This window comes from Cyprinodon tularosa, unplaced genomic scaffold (genome assembly GCF_016077235.1).
Source record: "Cyprinodon tularosa strain WSP-4 unplaced genomic scaffold, ASM1607723v1 ctg21, whole genome shotgun sequence".
Classification (NCBI taxonomy): Eukaryota; Metazoa; Chordata; class Actinopteri; order Cyprinodontiformes; family Cyprinodontidae; genus Cyprinodon; species Cyprinodon tularosa.
Genome location: NW_024038778.1, coordinates 2281038 through 2300368, shown reverse-complemented (window position 1 = coordinate 2300368; position 19331 = coordinate 2281038). Strand labels below are relative to the sequence as shown.

Genomic DNA, 19331 nt, shown 5'->3' with positions numbered 1-19331 from the left:
TCTAATTCATCCCAAAGGTGTTCTATCGGGTTGAGGTCAGGACTCTGTGCAGGCCAGTCAAGTTCATCCACACCAGACTCTGTCATCCATGTCTTTATGGACCTTGCTTTGTGCACTGGTGCACAGTCATGTTGGAAGAGGAAGGGGCCAGCTCCAAACTGTTCCCACAAAGTTGGGAGCATGGAATTGTCCAAAATGTCTTGGTATGCTGAAGCATTCAGAGTTCCTTTCACTGGAACTAAGGGGCCAAGCCCAGCTCCTGAAAAACAACCCCACACCATAATCCCCCCTCCACCAAACTTTACACTTGGCACAATGCAGTCAGACAAGTACCGTTCTCCTGGCAACCGCCAAACCCAGACCCGTCCATCAGATTGCCAGATGGAGAAGCGCGATTCGTCACTCCAGAGAACGCGTCTCCACTGCTCTAGAGTCCAGTGGCGGCGTGCTTTACACCACCGCATCCGACGCTTTGCATTGCACTTGGTGATGTATGGCTTGGATGCAGCTGCTCGACCATGGAAACCCATTCCATGAAGCTCTCTGCGCACTGTTCTTGAGCTAATCTGAAGGCCACATGAAGTTTGGAGGTCTGTAGTGATTGACTCTGCAGAAAGTTGGCGACCTCTTCGCACTATGCGCGTCAGCATCCGCTGACCCCGCTCCGTCAGTTTACGTGGCCTACCACTTCGTGGCTGAGTTGCTGTCGTTCCCAAACACTTCCATTTTCTTATAATACAGCTGACAGTTGACTGTGGAATATTTAGGAGCGAGGAAATTTCACGACTGGATTTGTTGCACAGGTGGCATCCTATCACAGTTCCACGCTGGAATTCACTGAGCTCCTGAGAGCGACCCATTCTTTCACAAATGTTTGTAAAAACAGTCTGCATGCCTAGGTGCTTGAATTTATACACCTGTGGCCATGGAAGTGATTGGAACACCTGATTCCAATAATTTGGATGGGTGAGCAAATACTTTTGGCAATATAGTGTATATGAGCTATATGTGTATATATTTTATGTTTTTTTATTTTTATCTTTATTATCTTAGTAGTTGGATGTATATATATATATATATATATATATATATATATATATATATATATATATATATATATATAAATGTAACTGGAGCGTGTAACAAAAGTAATTTCCCTCTGGGATTATTAAAGTATTTCTGATTATGATTCTTATATATATGTTTGTTAAAAGCTAGATCAATAAAAAATATTTTATTACACTCCGGAATGTTTGATGTTTGAAAGATTGCTCTGCCTTAAACAGTTTTAGAAAGCCTAAATCTTCAAATAGGTTAATTTATACCTTTAAAAGGTGATGTGATAAATAAGAAATTGCTTGTACAAACATAGACTCTAGACTGAATAAATAATAAGTAAACATCTAAAAGTGTCATCAGGGAGAGGTCTGTCTAGATTAACCTCAGTGACCTGAACTCAAGGTTTTTATGGAATAATAGAAACTAAAGACAAAAAGAAAACAGTCGGTCATCTTAAAACTATAATTGGTTATTAATACAACTGATGTTCTGGTTAATGATTTTTTGTCAGGTCATTATTAAGGTAAAGCTTCAAGAACTCAGTGCATATACAGACATAATTGGGAACAAACAAGGCTGTGTGCAATAAACATTCTTCTTAATGTATTTTCTCTGTCTTATTTCCAACATGACTTTGTTTTGCACTCAGTCTTGACTCTCTACAGGCTTCATTCATTTCTAACGCAGACACAATATAGTCTGTTCAAGGAGTGCATATTAAGCTAGTTGTCAAGGCCCCTGTCTCCCAGTTGCCAGGTGTGATTTATATCCCCACAATGACCTGTGCTATTTGAGCTTTCCCAGTAATGGGAGGGAACAATACACAGCATCGCTATTCCAGTTGCATGACCAGTTTATTTCCAGTTGGGGAAAAATCTTTCACACTCTTGATGTCTTTTTGCATTTTCTCTCCTCATCTTCTGTCTTGATTATTGATATATAATGTATGTTCTCCATTTGGGTTGTGACATTCTGTTAACAAAACAAGCAGAGGTTGCAGGATTTGCTTCTTTTTCATGTCTCAACTTCTTATTTCTCAATAATTATTCTTAGCTTTCTGTTACACTGTATAAGTTTATATATATATATATATATATATATATATATATATATATATATATATATATATATATATATATAGGCTATAGGGTTCTGCACAGTATCTTTGCTGTTCCTACAACTGCACTTTTCTGCAGATTTCTGATGTATTTCCAGGGATCTGCTCTAACCACTCCTCAAGTTTGGGGGTCATTGCCCCAAGTGCCCCAATGACCACGGGCACCGCTTATGCTTTGACCTTCCAGGTTTTCTCCAGCTCTTCTCTGAGCCCCTGGTATTTCTCTAGTTTCTTATGTTCCCTTTTCCTGATGTTGCAGCCACTTGGTATTGCCATGTTAAGCAATACGGCTTTACTCTGTTTTTTGTCCACCACCACAATGTCCAGTTGGTTTGCCATTACCATTCCGTCTGTATCTGGAAATCCCACAGATTCTTGGCTCAGTCATTCTTTACAAGCTTTGGAGGTATTTCCATTTTCACCTTGGGGTTTCCAGTTCATACTCTGCACAGATGTTCCTGTACACTATCTTAGCCACTTGGTAATGGCGCTCCATGTAAGCTTTCCCTGTCAGCATCTTAAACCCTGCAGTTATGTGCTGGGTTGTCTCTGGGGCCTCTTTGCGCAGTCTACACCTGGGGTCCTGTCTGGTGTGGTAGATCTGGTATGGTAGATCAGCCATAATGAGTGCCTCTGTGGTGTCCTTCAGTCCGGCTTTGTCTAGTCCTTGGTAAGATTTCCTAATATCCGCCACTTTGATTATGTTTTGGTGGTACATCCGGTGTAGGGACTCCTCCCATGAAGGAACCTCCAGCACCTCATCTTTTGTTCCCTATTGTCTAAAGTATTCACTGAGCACGTTGTCTGTTGGAGCCTTGTACTTGATGTACTTATGGAGCTTGGATGTTTCATCCTGGATAGTGGCTCTCACGCTCATTAGTCCTCGGCCTCCTTCTTTATGGCCAGCGTACAGTCTCTGGGTGCTGGATTTAGGGTGGAACCTTCCGTGCATGGTTTGGAGCTTTCGTGTCTTAACATCTGTGGTTGTATCTCATCCTCTGGGCAGCTTATTATTCCTGCAGGGTATCTGATTACTGATGGAGTGTAGCTATTTATTGCCCAAGACTTCTTCTTGCCATTGAGCGTGCTTCTTATACCATTGAGGTATAAGGCCATAGCCACTTTCCTTGGTACCTCTTTGAGGTTGCCATTTGCTTGTGGGATCCGTAAGTAATTGTAACTGTCCTCAGTGTCTGCTATTGTTCCTTCTGGGAGTAAGACCCCCTCTGTGTGGACTACCTTCCCTCTCTTAGTCACCATCCAACCACACTTCTCTAGTCTCTTCTCTAGTCTAATGTATGTGCTGTAGATCAGGTTGTTTGGATCAGTGAGTTGATGTCTCGCTCATTCTTAGTGTACAGCTTGATGTCATCCATGTAGAGGACATGACTCATGGTAGCCCCGTTCCTGAGTTGGTATCCATAACCAATCTTGTTTATTATTTGGCTGAGGGGGTTCAGACTCATGCAGAGCAGCAGTGGGGAAAGCACATCTCCTTGGTATATGCCACATTTGATGGAGACTTGTACAAGTGTCCTGCCATTGTTCTCAAGGGTGGCTTTGCACAACGTCATTGAGTTTACAATGAAGGCTCTTAGAGTCCTGTTGATGTTGCATGATCCAAGTATGTGGCATTGAGTCATATGCTCTCAATCCAGGCAGTGCTCAGGTTAGTGTTTCGGGTTCTGCAGTCTTGAGCGACTGTTCTGTCCACCAGGAGCTGATGTTTGGTACCTCTGGTATTATTACAGATTCCCTTCTCAGCTGTGCTCATGTATTGATCCATATTCCTGCTTATCATAGCTGCTATGTTCCGAACATGAAGTTCCATGTTGGTGAGAGTCAGGTTATTGTCAGATACTTGGATGGAATTTTACCCTTTGACGGTCCTTCCTAAGGGTCAGGAATGTGTGCCCTTCGGTTAGCCATTCAGGGTGGTTCCAATCTCTCAGCAGCTGGTAAATTTGTGCTGCCAAGCATTCATGGAGTGCTCTAAGTTTCTTAAACCAGTAGGCATGTATCGTGTTGGGGCCTGGTGCTGTCCAATTCTATATAGCTGAGACTCTTTGTTGACTGTCTGCCACTGTGATGTTTACTGGATTCTGTTCAGGGAGGTTGCTTAGGTCCTCTATCAGAGCTACCAGCCACTGTACATGACTGTTTTGTGCTGCCTCCTTCTCCCATATGCCTTTCCAGTACTGTTCAGTTTCCAGCATTGGTGAGACTGTTCTGCTATTGCTCCCCTGCCACCGAGCGTACACTTTTGCTGATTGAGTTGCGAACAGCCGGTTTAACCGTATGGCTTCATTGTCTCTCGTGTCAATTTTTAGGCGGCTGGCCAAGGCATGTAGCCTTTGTTTGGCAGTTTCCAGTGCTTCAGCTACAGGCATCTGGCAGTACCTCTTAGGTACTTGCTTTTTTATTGCACCATTTAAGGCCTCCCTTAATTTCCTCTCTTCTCTCCATGTTTCCATGCTGGCTATTTAATCACATGGTTGTTCATACAGCCCAGCATCTCTAGGATCACTTCAGCTGTGCAGCATTGGTGTCAGTGAGGGTTGATGTAGAAATTGCTGGCAGTGCTGGATACAAGTCTTCTAGAAGCCTTTCTGATTGTACTTCACTTAGTCTCAGTAACTGGCTTTGGCCTTGCCTGGTGGACATTTTTGCCATGATCATATTTTTCAGGTCAGTCGCTGCCTCATTCAGCATGGTTGTGCTTATTGGGGTGTTGTACCCAATGGTGCGGGTGTTGCTGTTAACTCTCCTCTGACCTAAGGTCCTGGTTCCCCCTGAGTGTGGACTGTGGTTTTCGAAATGTATACCCCTCTGACTAGGGTTACTGGAGTAGTAACATTTTAACAGAGCCCTGTCTTCTCACCCATTTCCTTCTTGTTCCAGTAGCTAATTTTTCATCAAGGTGCTCTGGTTGGACACCACCTTGGAGTCACATAATTTTGTAATTGTTGAGGTTTATTGATTTAAAACTAAAATGAGTCCCTCTGCCAGTTGAAATGTTGACATTTTTATTTGAACTCCTAAAAATAATGCCTACACTTTAGGCATTTCATTTTATAAAGATCTGATAAAGTGTTTTTTATACTGTGCAGGGCTGATTTCTGTATTTTTTCTAGAGCCTTCCTGTCAGCTATGATAGCTATGATGTTTTCAACCAAACATTCATAAAACAAGCAAAAAAACAACAGGAGTTTCTGAGGCATTTTTTTCCTTAATGCTACAAAAGGTACAACACAAACATAAAGTTCTGGACCTAATAGATAATTTATAGACTGTCACAATGCACACCAGTGTGTGTGTGTTTTTTTAAGTTGACTGTCTTGTCTTGTTTATTGTCTCCTGATTTCATTTAATACTAATATAATTTAATTTAAACCTGTGTCTTCAGTTGCCTAGACCTTAAAATCTTATAATTGTGTTCATTCAGTTCCTGTTTCCTCATTAAACGTCCTTCCCCATCATTCGCCTCTTAATGTCTGCTTACCCTCCTAGTTATTCGCCCCCACAAACCCTGATAAAGGTGGATTTTCATTTCTTTTTTATACCTACCCACAAAGACCATAACAATTTTTTTCATATCAGAAGCCATGGGTAGACTACACAGTGTGGTCCCTGATGAAAGCGCAAGACCCCCCATAGAGATCAGAAGACAGACCGGCCTATAGCAAGGCCAATACATAATTAAAATAGACACAGGTACAAGCAGAGTATTTAGGAGCACTTCAACAATAACAGCCCCTGTTATAGCCCCTGGAGAGTTATCAGGACTATGACAGAACCACAGCAACCAGCAGCTCACTCACAATCTGGCACTGCCTTACTCCATAATGCTGAATCTACCTCAGCCAGAAGTATAGCATCAGCCTCTTGTCCTGTACCTGCACCAAGGACCTCCACCTAAAGGATTATTATCACCAACTTTGCTGAAGTTTACATGATGTCATGTTGGATCCCTGAAATAATTTGCTGACCAACCTCACAAGGTTTTTTACTCTACACATTCAACCTACCTCTGCTGCTCCCCATGAATCATGTCTGCCTTAACTCACCATCATTGTGACTGTTCCCAAAAAACAAGTATCACCTGCCTGAACAATTATCGTCCTGTTGCCCTTATCCAGCCATCATGAGAAGCTCCTCCTAAAGTACTGCTAATGGTCCACCCTGTGGAATAAACTGTCGGTACATCTTTGATGATGTTAACACAACACAACTTCTAATAACCTGCTTATGTAAAACAAAACAGTATTAGCCCATACATGTTTTTTTTCCCTCTCTCTCTCAGACCTTTGTCCAACTTTATACTTTACCCTATCAGCTGTACAAATGTTCTATGTTAACATTTTTATGCTCGTTTTTTCGACAGTAGGCTTACTGGTAAGGGGGTATGAGAGAGGGGGAGAGACATGTTGCAAAGGACTACACACTCAAACCCGGTGCGGCCGCGTTGCGGACTAAGCCCTTAATACATGGTTCGTGAACACTAACTACTGCGCCACCTGCCCAACCCATTTAAAGCATACTTAAGGTATATTTAGCTTGTGTGTTGGTTAATATTAGCCATCCAAATGAAATCAGGAAATTTTTTATTTTGATTTTATTTAACTATTTATATAGAGCACATACTAAGCTACTAGACTGCATACTAATGAGAATAATAGATATGTTGTGTCCTTTTGTGCATTTCCTGGTTCTCGATAAACCAAACCAGAGAGATTTCTAAATGCTATTTCTGAATTCTATAAAAGATTTTCTTAATTTTATCTCAACAAAAACAAACAAATATGTAAAGTGTTTGCCTTCCTTTTATCGTTAGCATCAGAGCCAGCACACACATACGTACACACATTATACAAAACACACACACTGTGTGAGTCAAAATGAGTTAAGTCTGTCTCACAGTTCTGTTGGTATCCATGACTACAGTGTCAGCGGCAGGGTCCCAGCTTGACATTTATGAAATCTTTATTAGCTCTTTATAGTATGAATCCATGTGTGTGTGTTTGTGTATCTGTGTGAATTACGCTCACACTCTGACGCAGGCCCACACCTGTCTCAGTATTTGAGAACATCTGCTGAAGTGAGGACATCTTCCGATCTATCAAGATTTCTCTGCCGATGGTGTGAGAAGAACACAACGAATGGAAAGGGCAAACAAGCTGGAGAGGATGAGGATTGTTCAGTGAAGAGGTGTCATGCTGGGAAAATAGACAGGAAAATTCACCCGATCTGGAGATATAATAAAAGAGGACTGATCAGAAGAGCAAGGTGGAGAAAAAAAAAGATTAAGCAAAGGCCAAGATGAAAAACTAAAGACATCAATGAAGACAAGAGGAGAAAAGAGGTCATTAAACTCTACTTCATTTTCCTTTGAATCTTTAAGACCCTGCTAAAAATAATGAGACTGTAACAATTCAAATCTCACAGTTAGAGAGGGCATGTTAAAGGGATCAGTGCTGTAAAAAGAAGATCCCTGATATGCATCTGTTAATTCTGGTTATCTTATAACATGGATATAGGCAAACAATTATGATACCCTGTACCTTACTTTGTGGTTTATGTGCTAATTCCCCTTGTTGTGGTGCTCCAAGATCTTAGTCACTTTAGGTTCAGGATAAAAACTAAATCCTAATAATTTTCTTATATTAATAGTAAATTGGACCAGTTGTCTTACAACATTTATAACATTTCTTGTTAACCCACTTTATATAAATGTTCACTCAAAACACAAAACTGTATTATACCACAAAGATGCATGCCAAAAACGACACTACCTGTCAATCCTTACAATTTTCTGAGCTGCTACTGTTGTATGGCTGTTTTTCTTTTTTCTTTTGTTGTGTTGTTTAATGCCAAGTCTTTAAAAACCTTTGTTCAAGTTCAACAATCTCTGTATCAATGTCTTTTATTTTCCTACAGTACACGGGAATGCTGTTCAATAAATGTAAAAATCAAATTGTGTGGCAACATTATTTTCCTGATGTTTTAGTAGGGAAATTTAGGCTTTAATAACCTTATTTTTCACAACTGAATTAAATTCATGACTGCTGACGGATCACTGCAGAAGTTTCTGAAAGATGTTAAGGTAACACATTTCTTTCAAACGTGCTTGCTGCATCTGTTTGTCTAATTTGTTCACATATCCAGTCTGAATTGAGCAGCATGCATACTGATATGCCTGGTTTTATACTCCACTAATTTAATTTATTTGGCCTGCTTTGAATTTGCAACACAATTGACTGAAAAGCTTCACCAACACAGAAAAAGGATCTGTTGTTCAAATAGTGCCTTTGGCAATCCAATTAAAGAGTGACATACACCTCAACTAAGTTCCTGTAACTCAAATAAAAGTGTCTAGAAAAATAGTTTTAGAGTTATTTTATCTATATAAGTAAGAATAATATTTTTTGCATTCTTTTTAAAAACAGCAACAAATATATGTGGTCCCTGTATCCCTGTAACCCATAGATTCAGGGGACTAATTAATTTTTATAAAAGCTACCTACATATTGTCCCACTCTCCCACTTAGTACTTCTCAGGGTCACAGTGGGGCGGGTGCCTCTCTCTGGCAGTCTATTAGCAAGAGGTGGGGTATACCCTGGACAGGTCACCAGTCTGTCACAAGGCAACACAGGGACACACTAAGACACAGAATCCAGGCATGCACAGGGAGAACATGCAAACTCAGGTGGTAACAGTACAACCCACTGGGTCACCGTGCAGCCCCAAAAAATCTGACCTCAAATTTATATTATTACACTTTATAGTGTTTACGTTGTTTGTATGGACCTTAAAGGGGTCATAGAATGCAAAACCGAGTTTCCCTTGTCATAGATGAATAACGATAGTTCAGTGGGTAAATGGACATACAGAGAAGTTCAAACCCCATCGACACCTCCTTTCTCTGCAAATCTCACAATTCTAAACTTTCATCATAAAACGGGCGGACCCAAACAAAGCCCCAAATTTATGTCAATTCGGGGATGTTGCCTTATTTGGATCTGGCCTGTACTTTTATCACACCCCAAAATTGACATACAGACCAGCCCACTGGTTCACTGACCCAAGAACATGAATAGAGGTAGATGTAAGACACTAGTTTAGCTGTTTAGCCTACATTTGGGTTTACTTCTGCAAGAACTACAAAGCAGGCAGTTTCTCTAGTGAAAATGAGCCAGAACCACTGTCGAATACAGTGCAGCAGAACTGGGAATCTCGGGGGACAGGGGCAAGGAGCCAGCCGGGGACGGTATGCTTCCCCCCACCGGCCACCATTGTCCAGGCTACCATGTCCGGGTTGACAGTGGTCCTGGCTTTTTTAGATATGAAAAGTAGAGCATGTCCAGGAAAAAGAGCACGTCTGGTCACCCTACCATATCAACAATTTGATGTTTCAGTGAGTGAGTGCTTTTTGTTATGAGCAAACCTTGCTCAGCAGGTTTGCTCGTTGTAAATCCACCAATCAGCGCACAGCTCATCTAAATATTTAAGAGCGTACCATAAAAGGAAGATAACCTGTCATTCAGGGGTATATAACCAGGCTTCGATTACAGCTCATAGAACAGCTAATATACCATTTTCAGCCCAACCAATGTTAGACACCGTATTCAGAGACCTTAAGGACCAGCACCAAACACCCTATGGTGCATTTAGATAAGAGATAATAACCAAAAACAAGGTGCTCTCATTGCAATTTTTGTTTTGTCTTAGATAGTATAGAGAGCTGGAAGAAGAAGAAGAAAAAGCTATCAAACCAAGTTTCAATTAAACATTGGGCTACTGAATGCTCCTAAAATGTCTGCAATCAATTCCCTTTGTCTGAGAGTCTGTAATCTGACTTGAATTTTGAATACTGACACTAAGATTAAGAATAGTTTTTCTTTCAGCTCTGCAGGGGAGAGAGCATAATTTATGAAATTCATCTGACTCCATTTTCCCTGTTCTCAGAACCTTTTCCTTTTTTGCAGCTGGAATAATGAGTGTCTGTTTCGCTTGCTATGATTTCTCCTCCCAGTGTTCTTTAGTCCTCTTTCATCTGTTTCACCTCTGGGTAATTAATCCTCCACACTGTCAACGGTCAATTTTTCTCACATCATGTTGCTTCTTCACACTCATCTCATATCGTTCCATCCCCCTTGTGGAAATCTTCACCGCATTTATGATTGCATTCAGATAATCCGGTTTTACTTTCCATCAGACCGTTACATAAATTTGGGTCAACCTAATTAGAGATATTAGATAAAGTGAAAGGCGATTTACCATGCCAGAGATAAGCCAGAAGTTGTTAGTTATCACAAGAATTTGTGAAGTGTTTTGCAAATGTATTTATTTTACTTTGGACTTTTCACATTTTGCCTCATTAAAACCACTCATTTTAATATATTTGATCAGAATTTTATGTAATTTACTACTGCGTAATATTGTCTAAATTGGAAATGAGCAAATTTTCTGTCAAGATCTGAAAATAATGGCAGGAATTTATGTTAATAATTGTTTGCTTCTCGTTTTGGTGCAACCACAGATACAAGTATTTTGTGTATATCTCTCTCAGCTTTGCACATTTATAGATAGATAGATAGATTTTTTTTGCCACATTCTTCATTGCTTAGATAATGTGGAGACTGTTTCTGAACATTAAGTTTGTACTTTGACTCAGGCATTCTCAAATGAATATGCTTTAATCTAAACCATTCCATTGTAGCAGCTTTAGTTTATACAATATCTTTTTCCAATTATCAGGTAAACATTTCCCCAAGCCTAAAGTCTAGTTTGGACATTTTAAAACATTTTCTACAGAGTTCCCTTATTAGCTCTATCCTAGTTCTTGCTAAAATAGTATGTTTCAACCCGGTTTTACTAAGATGATGCTTTCAGAGTGATGCACAATGTTAGTTTGGATGTTGTTTTGGATGCCCCGCTAAGTTAGCAATTGTGCCATATTTTGTATTTCCAGGAGAAGTATTTAACGCCGGGCTGTCCAAACTGCTTTTATATTCATTGATCCTATTTATCTGTTTTCTAAAGTTGTCTGACAAACCTTTGAGGCTTTCAGATAAACAACAAACAAAAAAAATTTTAATAACAAAAGGACTTTGACTGAGATTACATCAGGTTGGAAGTTAATTTTGAAAAACTGTTTTAATAAATTACATTCTAAAGGTTGCCCTGCTTTGGGGGTATCAACTTTAAGTTGTTAAATAAAAATACACACTGCAATTCAATTTTTTATAACCGTATGTCATTTCTCACACTTAACACAATACTTTACTTTCAATACTTTTTGTCTGTTGCATAAAATCCTGATAAACATTGAACATTCATTTGTGGTTGACATGTAACAAAATGTTAGCAAGTATGAGAGGAGTTTTAACTTTTGTAAATCTCTGTCTACAGTATATTACATGCTCTTCTGGGGCAAAACTCTAGCATTATCAAATGGATGAAAAAAAAAAAAAAACTTTACTTGAAGTGTATGATAATGGTTTTTCTTTTAAAGCCACACATCACTGAGATGAGTAGCATACGGCTGTGAAATGATCTCCATTAGCTTTTTCAGAGCATTATGGAAAAAAACCTTGCAATTACTCACCAGATGGAGATAAACAAACAAAAAAAAAAGTTTCCCCTTTACCACAGACAATCTTTAGTGTGATTTTTGATGGAGGATCATTTTCAGGCAACACATCTTTGATAATAGCAACTTTTCTGATGTATTTTAGATTTGTTTTCAACTTCCTGCAACCCAAAGAAAACTTTAATATGTGTTTCTACAATAAAATCTTTAGAGTTATTAATTGTGGTGGCTGGTGATGCCCGTCTGAAGGAAGTGCTTCTGTTTTTGAATGAATAAGAAAACAATTGTTACCATCCATTATTCTTCTCCACATTTTCAGAAAGCATCTCCATATGCAAAACTTTACATGCCTTTGAGGTGGAAATCGAGCCCCACATGTTGACTTTTACTGGACCTAGCCTGTACTTATCATGTCAGTCCGAGGGAGTAACAACTGGTTGTAAAGTTGTCATTGGTTGCCTTTTTTATGTACCTCTTGTTAATTCTGTAGTGCAGTGTTTGGGGTTTACATTGTGGGATTGTATAACCGAGGAACTGGTAAAAAAGGAGTGAAAATGATGGATGACTACTAATTTAAGAAGTTTTTTTTTTGTTCCATCAAAGATAATTAAACAGGAAACTGCAAGATCACTGCGTTGTCTTGGCTAGCCAGAGAAGGATCCAACTGTAGAACTAATCAAGGAAAAAGCTTTATGTGAGTAGCTGTTAAATATTTAACTGTGATGAGTAAAAAAAAACTTCAATGAAATGCTTTGCAAAGCTACAAAACAAAAGTTGAAAGCTGTGCTTAAAAAGATCAACCTCAAGTGAAAACCGACGACAAAATGAAAGGAAATAACAATTATCAGGCAAAAAAAATAATAGTAAACCAGCTTAAGTGCTGGAAATGAAAAGTAAAAGAAAAGCTGCAAGTGTGTTAACATTGACTGAATGAAGCAAACAATTAAACAACTTCAAAAAATCTAGAGTGTAGGAAGAAAACTACAAGAAAAAAAAGGTGCAAATTAAGTTTTTAGAGAATGTGTAATTCACCCAAAATCTCTAAATGCATGCCAGTTTAAATACCTCTTTTCTCTCCCTAAGGTGTGGTCAATGGATGGCTACTATAAGGGCAGGCGTGTGCTGGAGTACAGGACTATGGGGGACTTCACAAAAGGTCAAAACTTTGTGCAGCACCTATTGCCCCATCCCTGGGCAGGAACTGGCCATGTAGTCTACAATGGATCACTCTATTACAACAAGCACCAGAGCAACATTCTGGTAGGAGCATGTGGATGAGTGAGCATATGCAACCTGAGGATGCAATCAGCCAATTAATGATGTAATACTGCTTTAAAATGTTCTTTTATAACCATGGCTTTTCTTCAGTGACACTTTTCATTATGGACACTGTTGCTCTTCTTTCTAAAATATGCAAATGCAGCTATGATATCTGTATCTATGATATCAGTATCTGCGGCTGATTTGCAAAATACTTTTAGGCTTTTGTTTCAAAAAATAAAGTAAAATAGGGATAGAGTTCATCTTCCGTTCATTGACTTTACCCCAAAAATACAGCTCAACAGAGTATTTTTCTTCATTTTATCACACATACCAAGTTAAAGGTAAACTGTCAGTTTTGACACAAGCATTAGCTGAATTGGATATGTCTAAAATGATTTTTCAGCTAAACACACAGCACTTGGAATGTATTGCCCCCTCGTGCAGCCTGCCCTTCTAAAAAACTCGCCTATGTAACTTTAAAGCATTGCCGAATAAGCCATGTGACCCAGAGCACCACTTTACAGCAGTCTGAGTTTATTTTAAGATTTAAAAAAAATTCTAGCATGCTGTATAATGCTAGAAAGTATAATATTGATTAATTAAAAAAGAACAACAAACATGTTTTAGCTAAGTAAGATTCCAGTTCTCTATCTGTTAAAATTTTTTTCGGCCAAACACTGTGTAACAGAGATGTTCCTACAATCTTACACAGCGATTACAACAAAGACTGAGTAAGGACTGGCAAATAAAGGTACCAGTATCTAAATCATTGATAAAAGGTGCAAAATCAAGCACATCCTGAGAAAGTCTCTTTTTAAAGCAAATTACCTAAGACTTCAGACTTAACATCTCCAAATCCTAACAATCTGCTAGAAAAGGAGATTGAATGCTGAATCTGAATCTCAACTGAATCACAACTGCTTTAATGTAGCTTTAAAAAAAAAAAAAAAAATCTTACTTAAAAAAATGCTTTTCCCAAGGCATTCTTGTTAAATCTTTAAAGTCACAAGAAAATAACATTTTCTATTTCTGTATTACTTCTCGTGGCTGCTGCATTTACGGCAAAAAGGTCATGGTTATATCAAGCTGCTCTATAATATTAATATCAGCTGACCTGACACACAAAAAGAAGGATATTAGCTCTAGATGAGACAGAGTGGAACAGAACTTTATTATAAAACAAGAGTATTGTTTTATTTGTGAATCAGACCCTTTACTGTTGGTATTGACTATTATTGGCCCATACTGTATGTTATAAAAATCACATAGAAATACTGAAGGATCTGTTATTCATTCAGTAAAGTAAGATGATGTATTGTTTTATGGATGATTCTACATATTAGATCAAAAACCTAATTACTGACTGCTTTGTTGGTAAAACTGCAGTCATGTACTAGATGTATGTGATATGTTACATTTAATCTACTTTGCCAAGTCTCAAAGCCAATAAATATTATGTTGGAAAATGTTATGATTGAAAGTTGATGATGTAGGAATGATTCTGAAAGAAATACTGTGTGTTTTTAGGTTCAGTACCATTTCCGCTCCCGCAGTGTGTTGCTGCAGCGCAGTCTTAGCGGAGCTGGATACAACAACACCTTCCCCTACAGCTGGGGAGGATCATCAGACATAGACCTGATGGCTGATGAGACAGGACTATGGGCGGTCTACACCTCCATCCCAAATGCAGGAAACATCATGGTATGGTTTTTAAGATGACCTGATGTCAGCAGTTTTCTCTCAGTGTTCTCTGTAAATTCATTAAAGCATATTTTGTAAAAGATCAGCTCATTAAAACTTCTTTGCATTAGTTTGAAGAAAAGAAGGAAGAGTTTATGTATGCAGGTGTGACAACAGTCTTGGAATTGATGGATGGGATTCAATGCAATGCTGACAGACGGACGGGAAGAAAAATGTCCCTGAGTCTACAATACAATAAAAGAGAAAACCTTTTTTTATTTATTTTATCTAAATGAGAAGCAACATTATTTACAACCAAGAAAAGTCAAAGTACTGAAGAAACAGCTTCACTACAGCAAACTTTAAAATGGCAGAATGGAATAAAGCTTTTACTTTATAATCAGGGCTTTTCCTTTACCAAGATAATGCGCAAGGGTTGTAAAAAGATCCTCATATTACAATCAGTAGTCATGACACACTGAAAGTTTTCTTGTCAAAATAAAGCCTCTCTTGTAACCATCAGATAAGTGCTGTTTTTATCAAAGGTATCATGTGCCTCAGGAATTGTATGAAGGGGACTGCTTTCAATTTCAGACTCTTATTTTGAAATGACACAGGAAATACAGTACTTCTTGCTTATTAGGAGGTCAGAACTGCATTTGTGTACAAAACATTAAGTGCATTAAACTTGAAATGATATTTTTATACATTCTTTAAAACCCTTATATTTTTAAAGTTTATTTCTAGTTGCCATCACAAAAAGGTGGGAGTGGTGGCCTAGGTGTTACAGCATAGAGTGGAGCTTGAGTTGGAGCCCCACTCCCACAGACTGCCACTCTGGGTCCCTGGGCAAAGACCCTTAACCCTCATACTGCTCCCGAAGAGGGATGGGTTAAATGCAGAGAGTTCATTTCGTTGCTCTGTACTTGTGACAGTGTAATTACAATAAAAAAAATGCTGAAAAAAAGGTTTATTTATTTATTTATTTAGTGTACAATCAATGGGCTAAAGACTCTGTGGGTAAACTCTGACGGGATCAACAGAACGAAGGCTTTAATTGCATTTCTTATATTTTCTCTTGGGGTACATTACAAGGAGGTATCTTGAAGATCTGTGTTAGTGTTTCGGTGGATGGGTTCCTTGAATTTTAACAAGTTGCAGTCGTTTTTCAACAAGGCCCTGTCTCCATTACTATGGATATTTTTCAAAATTCATATTTTCTCCTGCATTCCCCTTTTCCATCCATACCTAAACAGGTTTTTGGACAGAGGTGCATTTTATGTCCAGAAAGTAAACCCCTTTTTACTTTATTCTGTTTGCTGAACAAGGTTATTAATCCCTGTCTATTGTAGACTTGATAATACAAATGGTTGAAAATAATATCTGTGCAGATTTTTTGCTTTCTGAACTTGGATTGTCCACCTCAGGTTTGGATAATGAAAAACAATCTTCTCTTTCCAAAGAGAGACTTTTAAAAGATATGTTTAGAGTATGTCCATGTGAATTAAATATCCAAAGATGTTAATCATCATATAGGGGGCCACTTTTTACATGCCAAGACTTATCTTTTTTCTAAAAATAAAACTAACCTGACTCCGCCAGATGGATTTGCTCCGCATATCCATCTGGAAACCTTCCGTTGAAGTAATTTTCGGAAGGGGCGAAAATACTGGTTAGCTGATTGGCCTATGTTGGTGATAGACGGGCCAAATAAACCAATCAGATCAACGAAGTATATGACGTACTAACAGAGCGACGACAAAAACACAACCACAAGCCAGGCTACTCTTGCCGAAACCAGTCGGGAGAAGAGCAAAAACATATTTTCCTCTGAGAAAAGCCTCCAGAGCAGTGTTTTGCTCTTCTTTAAGTGAAGAAATACTCTGTAATTCCGATAAAACCTGCTCTATAGCCACGCTAACGCTAGTTTCATTGGCTGAAGCCACCCATGTTCTTTAGACTGAACTGTCGCGCTTCTCGTTGCTGATGGTGAATTCTAATACCCAACTTTTAGGTCCAATCCAGTGCTGTTTAAGTCTAAGCCTGGGTATTTGTGGAGGTTTGTTTCAAAAACCTTTTTTTGTTTTTTTTGTTTTTAGCTGTGCCAGTAATTGAGTCATAACAAGTTGTTCTATCAGCCTGGGATTGGCCTTAGGATTAAACACAGTACTATTCTTTCAAATACAGAAACTTAGACATGTACATAGCACCAACTTTAGTTTAACATATAAGCAGCAAGCATATACCAAACAGAACACAACATAAAGTAAAATAACTTGTTGGATTAAGCAGAGTGTACTTCCACATTGGATGAGGAGGACTGTAAAAAAAAAAAAAAAAAAGTTTTATAGCTTTTTCACTTAGCAATACGTCCAATATGTCACCACTTTTTTTTTAAAAGAGCTTGTTTTCTGTAAATCCATAGTCCTACAAGGTCATTGCAAATTCCAAGCAAAAAGACTGCTTTGAGAGTAAAAGTTCACCTCTGAGATTGTGTAGTTTAATGAGGCATTGGATTTCTGGCTGTTGTTTATAAAGAACCCTCAGCCACTTTTTATTATGTTGTATGGTTTGAAAAGCATTACCTAATATTATGAAATTCCATTCGTTCACATACAAAAAAAATCATTGATAGTTCCACATTTTTTTAAATCAACCACTCTGTACTTCTGATGTTGTTTTTCTATCAGATATATTGACAGAAAGCTGCAGTAAAGCCAAAGCTAATAGCCTGTCCAGTTAAAACTACTGGAGTTCAGTAAATTGTCAAGTGCACTTAGTTTCTGTTTTTTACTAAGGAGGTAAAAGGCTTCCTTTCTTTCAGTGTAACAATTGCTGAGACCATAAAAACAGGCAACATCACCATAGCAACTCAGCACTTTCATCAGCTGCAGTGGTGCATATGAAACTGTTTGAGCTGACATAACTAAACTCTTCCATTCTTGTCTTCAGGTAAGTCGCCTGGATCCCCGTTCCTTGGAAGTCCTCCAGAGTTGGGATACAGGTTTTCCAAAGCGCAGTGCAGGGGAGGCTTTCATGATTTGTGGCACCCTGTACGTCACCAACTCTCACCTGGCTGGTGCCAAGGTCCACTTTGCCTACAACACCAACACCTCAACATACGAGTATACTGACATCCCCTTTCATAACCAGTATTCCCACATAAGCATGATGGACTACAATCCTAGGGAGAGGGCGCTTTACACCTGGAACAACGGGCACCAAGTGCTCTACAATGTCACTCTGTTCCACGTCATCCAGAGTGACGGATAATTGGACTCAATAGGAGACGTTAAAATGTAATTTGATACTACAAGTTCAAACATGCACAGAAACACATACACTGGTCATCACATGGTTAATGGAAATTTAAGCTGTATGTATTCAAATGTGAATAACTTACAGATGCAATACATTGTTATTGGACACTTGTCTGAAGGTCACAGAAGAGATTTCATCCGGGCACTAATGTTGTTAAGAAAAAATAAGAATGAATGTTTTTGAGCTCAGTCTTATTTAATTTCCTTTTGTTCCATTTATATATTAGGAGATTTTTTTGAAGATAAAAATACAGAGTAAACTGGATTTGAAGTCACTTGAGCATCAAGTTTTGACGATAAGCCTGCTGGAGGTATTAGGGGCTTGTAATGTGATTGTGGATATGTTCAGTCAGCATGGTTGTTCAATTAATAAACTTTACTGTCAAACCTTGCTAACATTTCTTTGTTATCTCTATTATGAAGCAGAATGAAATTCAACACCAATTGTCTGTTTCTGTGTGTATACAATATTGTATGCAATATAAAATTCAAACTCAAATCTAATTTTAAACAAATTATCAGAAAATATGCATGGCATGGAATCAGGTTTGTATTCGCACCACTTTTGATATTGGTTCCACTCATTAATAGCATGATATTAATAAAACTTATTTTTTTTATTCACTCTTTGCCTCCTGAAGGCCCTCAAGCCTCGGATCTTATTCCCATTTGTTGTGCTTATGGGCAATCATTATTTCAATAAAAGTGTAAAAAACACTTCTTATATTAAACTCAAACATGATTTTATATAAATTTGCAGAGCAGCAGTAGAGAATGCAGAGCTTATGTCTAGAAGTTGCTGTTGGCATAAAAAAAAAATGGAGACGAACCATGAAAGACAGTGTCAACAGAGTCATGACATCAGTGAACTATATTTTACTCCAAGTTGGTGCATATCCGTAGGGAGCGTTATTATTTAGTGTGCGGCCCTACGTTCTCAGTGGCCTGCTAACTTTTCAAGGCAAAGACAGACATGTTTCCGTTCATCAAATCTGCCCCTTGAGCTATAATGCTTTGATAGCTTGATTTGTGGTACTTTGTAAGGATAATATTTCACTGCGATGGACTGGCGACCTGTCCAGGGTCTACCCCGCCTCTCGCCCGTAGACAGCTGAAGATAGGTACCAGCAGTGACTCACTTGGGAAAAAGTGTGTCAGAAGATGGATGGATAATATTAATTTTTTTTCTAGTATTTTTGTGGAGTTTTATAAGCATTCAGTATCTCATCTTCAATAGTGTGCTGCCAACAATACCTCTACTATTGGAAAGAAGAATTAGATCTAATTAGGAATAACAGG

At 38.6% G+C, this 19331-nt stretch overlaps 1 protein-coding gene across 1 annotated transcript in view; it reads left to right on the top strand.

Annotated features, from left to right (window-relative positions):
* The window catches only part of LOC119783718 (noelin-2-like), a 60021-nt gene extending 41365 nt beyond the window's left edge, over positions 1–18656 (top strand). Inside the window, exons 6-8 of the mRNA XM_038285361.1 lie at positions 12853–13029; positions 14560–14733; positions 17665–18656. Coding sequence (XP_038141289.1) covers positions 12853–13029; positions 14560–14733; positions 17665–17985 — 672 coding nt within the window. The 3' untranslated portion in view covers positions 17986–18656. The remainder of the gene's footprint in view (positions 1–12852; positions 13030–14559; positions 14734–17664) is intronic.
* Positions 18657–19331: the final 675 nt, after the last annotated feature.